The sequence below is a fragment of the Citrus clementina genome, unplaced genomic scaffold (genome assembly GCF_000493195.1).
Source record: "Citrus clementina cultivar Clemenules unplaced genomic scaffold, Citrus_clementina_v1.0 scaffold_3, whole genome shotgun sequence".
Lineage (NCBI taxonomy): Eukaryota > Viridiplantae > Streptophyta > Magnoliopsida > Sapindales > Rutaceae > Citrus > Citrus x clementina.
In genome coordinates, this window is record NW_006262339.1 from 11,188,249 (window position 1) to 11,194,416 (window position 6,168).

At 35.5% G+C, this 6,168-nt stretch overlaps 1 protein-coding gene and 1 non-coding gene across 3 annotated transcripts; both read left to right on the forward strand.

Annotated features, from left to right (window-relative positions):
• The first annotated feature begins 596 nt into the window (after positions 1-596).
• On the forward strand, positions 597-669 carry TRNAA-CGC. Its single transcript has one exon. It is a non-coding gene; the product is annotated as a tRNA-Ala (tRNA).
• A 110-nt stretch (positions 670-779) lies between these two features.
• Positions 780-3,428, forward strand: LOC18047208 (GDSL esterase/lipase At4g10955). Of its 2 annotated transcripts, XM_006441013.2 has the most exons (4): positions 780-824; positions 1,029-1,132; positions 1,647-1,759; positions 2,265-3,428. In XM_006441013.2, the coding sequence occupies exons 3-4, from the start codon at positions 1,680-1,682 to the stop codon at positions 3,217-3,219; spliced, it is 1,035 nt and encodes a 344-aa protein (XP_006441076.1). In that variant the 5' UTR covers positions 780-824; positions 1,029-1,132; positions 1,647-1,679; the 3' UTR covers positions 3,220-3,428. The 2 variants fall into 2 exon arrangements, with proteins under 2 accessions (XP_006441076.1, XP_024045637.1); XM_024189869.1 differs by lacking the exon at positions 1,029-1,132 and having other exon boundaries at positions 790-824.
• Positions 3,429-6,168: the final 2,740 nt, after the last annotated feature.

Here is a 6,168-nt window from a genome sequence, read left to right on the forward strand (position 1 = left end):
GTGCTTTGTGCTCTATAATCACTCTCTACATACAATAATAAGCTATATAAATGAACGTTCAAAATTATTTTTCAAATCTTGCAGCCCGTTTCTTTCTGGGATCTTGTTGAAAGCGCCTGTTTGATATGTAATTCTTTATTAGATAAAAATCGTTTTTTTTTAAACCAAAAGCATGTATCAAATAAATAAACGGAAAAGTGAGTAGATGATATATGTTTCAAAAGTTAGATATAGAACAATTGTTAGCTTTTCTCGGTGGCTATATAAACTTTCAGTAAAATATTAGTGATATAGAGATAATTATTTATTTATTTTTTAATAACTATCATGTTTTGAATTTATACCGATATGAGAGTCGCTTTTTATAATCTAACGGAATACTGTCAGTATATCTCCAACCACAACAAATAAATGGAAAAAAAGGCCGAAAATGAGTGGGAAGGACACTAGTTTCTTGAATCAGCCATGTTTCATTAAAAATCATCATGGTAAATTATAACAGTTTTTTTTTTTACTAAATTGATGTGATTTATAAGTTTAGAAGCCAATGGTATTTGAATTGAAATCATGTAATTTGCACACATCACTGTCAAATTGGGGGTGTAGCTCATATGGTAGAGCGCTCGCTTCGCATGCGAGAGGCACGGGGTTCGATTCCCCGCACCTCCATCTCCTCGGCTTCATTTTATTTTTCATCTAATCATCTTCTTTGATATTTACCAGAACGCATCGTTTTATGACACAGCTCATTCAGTACACGGTTGTTTGTTTATTCAGAAGGATAATCTAATTCCTTTTCAGTGTGTCGCCACCAAGCCGCCGAGGTACTTTAATACTTTTACCAAAAGCCCAATATTGTCTTTTTCTTTTCCTTTTTATTTTTTAATCTTGAATATTCTAATTAAGCCGGCCATTGACTCTATAAATTTATCATTCATTTTATTAACCAAATTGCCAACTTACACAAATGTTTTAGCTCTTAGTCAAACACGAAACTTCGTTTTAAATAATTTCTCTCTTCCTTTCAGAATTCACATACAAAAAGTTTTAATTTCTTATGGGTGAAGATTGAAGAAGGAGTTGAAGAACGTTCTTTGCTTGTAACACTTGCAAAATCATTTTTCACAACAAGGTGCTTAATTCTTTATGCTTTTAAATCAATATATGCATTATAGGATCTGTATTTTTGAGGTCATTTGCGTTTCATGGGGTTCAATTTCATAGATGGAAACAATTTTATGAACTTATTATTTTTGTCATTTACAAAATTACAAGGCTTGAATGTTGAGTGGAAATAATGTCAAGAAATTTCACAAGATGAGTAACCTATGATGCATATCGGTATGATCTGGAGTAGCTTTTATGAATCACTTTTTGAGCACAAGTATATTATCTGCTAGATTATCTAGAAAGCACTTTCTCTTGAAAATGAGCTTATCTTGAATTCTAGTGTTTGTAACAAGAAAATTTTTGCTTATTGTATAACCAAAGGGGTGACATTGAAGAATTCAGAAAATTAAACATTTGGAAAATCTTTATTGCGATGTTCGCTGAGTTGTCTTTTCCTGAGCTTGATGTGCACTATATTCTGTTGTGAACTCATCTAATTTGTTTTTTAATGGAACATTTCTTTCATTCTGTGGCAGATCCTATTAAACGAATATAAGGAAGAGAGGAAAATGGCAAAACAAGAGGCAGCGGTCTCTGAGCTAGAAATTTTCAGTCTTTCTGGTCCTTTATACCTCACTGCTGTTGATTGGTAAAACCACTTCTTTCTTACTTTGAAAGACGGTACTTCATGATGGATTAGTGCTTTTATTTTATCTGGAATATCCACATTGGCAATGCGACTGCATTATGTTGTTAGTCTACTTGATGTAACAGAGAGATTATTGAAGTTTCTGGGGTTTTGTGCTTAAATATTAATGTGTAAACCATTTTCATGCCTTGTCTAGTACATGGATATCAGTTTTTTAAATCAGCAGTCTTCGTGGCTCCATCAATGAGGGATTTATGAAAAGTGGTTGAAATTAGTGTGAGAGTCAGAAATGAATTCTAAAGAGAATGATGCAGAAAATTAATTGGAGTAGCATAACCAGTATTATTATTATTTTTAGTTGTAGGAATGATTCATTGCTGCTAATCTTTGGCTTCCTGAGCATGTCTCTTGCACCTAATAGCGAGTTACTGTATGAGTTTGATTTAACCTTTTATTAACTATATTTTTGGATAAGTTATTCTTTGAGTTATTAAGCTATTTACAGGAAAAATCCACATCATCGAAGATCTGTTGCTGCCAGCTTGGTTCGAGGAGTGTATATTCTAGAGCGTGACCGCCAAGAGAACCGCCTAGGGCATCAGGCTCAAGCTTCTCCCTGGTGGAACTTCTTCCATTTCCAGCTTAGCCGTATGCTCATAGATGATGTTGATTACTCTGTCTTTGGCGCCATTTATGAATATCATTCATTTGCTTTTGACTGTAATGCCCCCAAATTTGTTATTGCTTTCCGGGGCACAATAAAGAAACCGGATACCAAGTCAAGAGATCTTAAGCTGGATCTCCAGTGCATTAGTAACAGACTTCATCAGAGTTCCCGCTTTCAGCTCTCAATGCAGGTTATCCAGAATGTAATTAGTCTGGTAGGAGCTGCCAATATTTGGTTAGCTGGACATTCTCTGGGGTCAGCTATTGCACTGCTTGCCGGGAAGAACATGACCAAGATGGGGTATCCTATGGAAACGTATCTCTTCAATCCACCATTCCCATCTGCCCCCATTGAACGTATCAATAACGAAAAGGTCAAGCATGGGATTCGCGTTGCAAGCAGTGTTGTCAAAGCAGGATTTGCTGTTGCTAAAAAGGGTCAGAACCAGAGGTCCCAAAAAGATGACTCATTTTATGCACTATCCGAATGGGTCCCTGGTCTATTTGTGAACCCGGCTGATTATATTTGCTCCGAGTATATTGGGTATTTTGAGCACAGGAAGAAGATGGAGAAGATTGGAGGGAGCAAGATCGAGAGACTTGTGACACAATATTCCATAGGGAGTATGATCTCTGGTGTGTTTGGGGGGGATTCAGAAGCATTGCATCTGCTGCCTTCAGCAAATCTGACTATTAATTTGAGTCATTGCCCTGATTTTAAACGAGCCCATGGAATTCATCAGTGGTGGGATCCAAATTTTCTTGGTCAGTCTGAGCTGCACCTTTTCAGGTAATACACGGAGTTTGTTTTCTGATGATTGGTTCTTGTTGAAGAATTCTCTTTAACCATACTGCACTTGTGATGTTGAGACCTAAGTTATGTCTCTGCCAAGATTTACACTTTCATATTTGTAAGTATCTGTCACTGATTTAAAAAGCTACTAGAAAGCGGATTAGTTGTTATCAAGACTGACTTGACGGTGTATATCAAATTTTTCATGAAGTACTTTTAATTATTGTCACGTGGTGGAGAATTTCGGTCATTGGAATGATCATAGCTGAGGAAATTTGAGTCTGAGGATATGATGTTTTTATTACCCCTGCTAACAGATGATGTTATACGATCACATATTCTCGTTGCCTTCCTGCTCTCTGATCTTTTACCTTTCAGCTTGTATCAACAGCACAGCATTTCTAAATCGAGTTTCATCGAATAATCTCAACTGTGGCCTTTTATTGTTTAATGAACTGTGTGTGTTAATGAAAGTAGCAAATAATGCTTTGACAATAAATGGTTTGGCAATAACCATGTTAAATGCGATTAATATGAGGTTTTACGGTTGCTGTTTATTTAAGATGGTAAAATGTCGTGTTAAAATAATAAATTTGGTATTTGAATTTGGTTTACTTGGGTCGGTGGTAAGGGAATTGAGTGGTTGTTATTGTTAAGTTAAATAATAATAATAATTAGGATGGGCAGAATCTAACCGGACCCCAAAAAATCGGTTGGCTTCGGATTTTTTCGGATCCTGTTGGTATTTTTTAATAAAAAATACCGAATAGTTTAATCCAAATTCAAACCGAACCATTCGGTTCGAATTTCGGTTCAGAATTTCATAATCAGAACCGAACGAAAGCTAGTGGTATTTTTGTAATTTTGTAATAATAATTCTGCGAACCCTAATATCTACACCCGAATTGCTGCTGCTGCCGATTACAAAACCTTTGCTACTTCGTTCTGGCTTTGCCGCTTTACTGCCGCCTGCCTTCTTTCTTTGCTTCCTTCTGGCTTCTCGATCTAGCAGCCATCGCTGCTTCCTTCCAGTTTGAAAGCGTCTCCAGTCCACGGTTGCTGCCGCTGCCGTTTCCTTCTGACTTCAAAATCCAGCTGCCACTACTGCCGTGGTGCATGGTGGTGGTGAGAGAGGAAGCTCAGGGGATCAATTTAGATAGCGGAAAGACGGAGGAGAAGGTTGTTGACTCTGCTATGGTCACTGGTCACCGAGCACTCTAAGCCCTTCACCGTGTATTGCAGCCTACAATTTGCAGGTAATCTAAGCCCCTCACCGAGTGACTGTGCTGACTCTAATGCTTTTCTTTTATTCTATTTTTGTTGCCGACTTGCCGTAAAATTACTTTCTGTTGCATGTTTTGGACCCTCGAGATGTTAGTTTGAAGCATTCCTTTTATCAATTTCTTATTAAAATTATGAAATTGAACTATGTTCTCAAGTTGTTGTAGAAATGTGTCACTGCCAAGCTGGGTTAGAATATTTCTCTTTATTTGCAATAAACGGAATCTCACATAATTTTGAATTTTGCAACCCACATTTCAAATAAATAAACAATAGGATTCAGAATATTGGGACAACCTTGGAAACTTGTTGCTAATTGATTTGAAGAATATTAACATTTAGAAGAATATTAGAATTTTGTATTTTATTGAACTTTTGATTAATCAAGTTAAAATTTTATTTTTAGAATATTGGAGTTCATTCTATTAATACATCAAAATCTAATTCACTGAGAAATATGATTTTATTTTTGGGTTTGTACACACTTGTTACACAAATTTGAGCTCCATTATGCGCGGAGAATATATACAATCTACTTGCTGTTTTTTATGTATATTTTTTGTTCGCAGACAAAGTGTGTATGATTTTGTTCTGTGCATTCAATAAAAATAAAAATAGTGAAAAAATAAATATATGTTTTTGCAGAGAGTAGATTCCCCCAGCTTTAATTGATTCATATATTATCTTGAATAATTTTTAGTTCTTCCTGTTGGCCCTTTTGGTTTTGCCTGCACAAGATCATAATGCTATGAAATCTGCAATATCTACTTGGTATGATTATGTTCCGTTAAAATTTTATTATATTTTCCATTAAAAATTATGTTTACTTATTTCAATTTGATATATTATTTTTATAGTTATATTTATGTTTATTTATTTCTATTTTACTTGTGTAGATTTAAGTCGTTTATCTGAACCATTAAGCGAACCGAAATCGAACCGTTAAGGTGAACCAACACTAAACTAAAACTGAATCGAACCGAATTTGTCAGTTGTGGTTTGGTTTTCATTTTTCGTAAATGTCTTATCGGTTTTTTTGAATCACCAACCCAAAATGAATTGAAAATTTCGCTTTATCCCAAAACTGAACCAAGCCAAACTGATGCTCACCCCTAATAATAATAAGAATAATAATAAGAATAATAATAAGAATAAGAACATTGTCTTTGGCCAAGTGGCCAAGCTATTGTGTGGGCAGCAGTTTGAGCTCCCATAAAGCATTGTGGGAGCTAAATTCCTTCCTCAATCATACCAAACAATTAAGTGGATACCAAATGTGAATGGGTGGATTGTTAAATCCCACAATCATGCCCATTCTTTTGCTTCGACACTCAAATGCCACGGTTGGTTGGAAAGTGCAGGAAGTTCACGTGTTCTATATTGGTTGGCATTTGGGGTTGGAGAATCGAATTTGGAGAATGTAGTTGTTGGAAATATCGAAAACAATGCCGATTATGGATGTGAATATAACACAATATAGACGAATAATAAAATGAACTAGACTGTTTGATATGACGTGAGTCATATAAAATGTGTAGGGCATGATCGTGTTGTTTTCTATTATTGCGGGGACTAGGAAGAGGATCTTGTATCTCAGCACTTTTATCTCTTAGAGTCGTGATCAAAAGAAACTAATGAGATGATTCATTTGGAAAGTAAATCTATTATA

Excerpts from the sequence above, each read along its gene's own strand:
- LOC18047208 (XM_006441013.2), top strand. The coding sequence starts at position 1,680 with ATGGCAAAACAAGAGGCAGCGGTCTCTGAGCTAGAAATTTTCAGTCTT. Across the intron at positions 1,760-2,264 it reads TACCTCACTGCTGTTGATTG|GAAAAATCCACATCATCGAA; the intron begins GTAAAACCACTT and ends AGCTATTTACAG.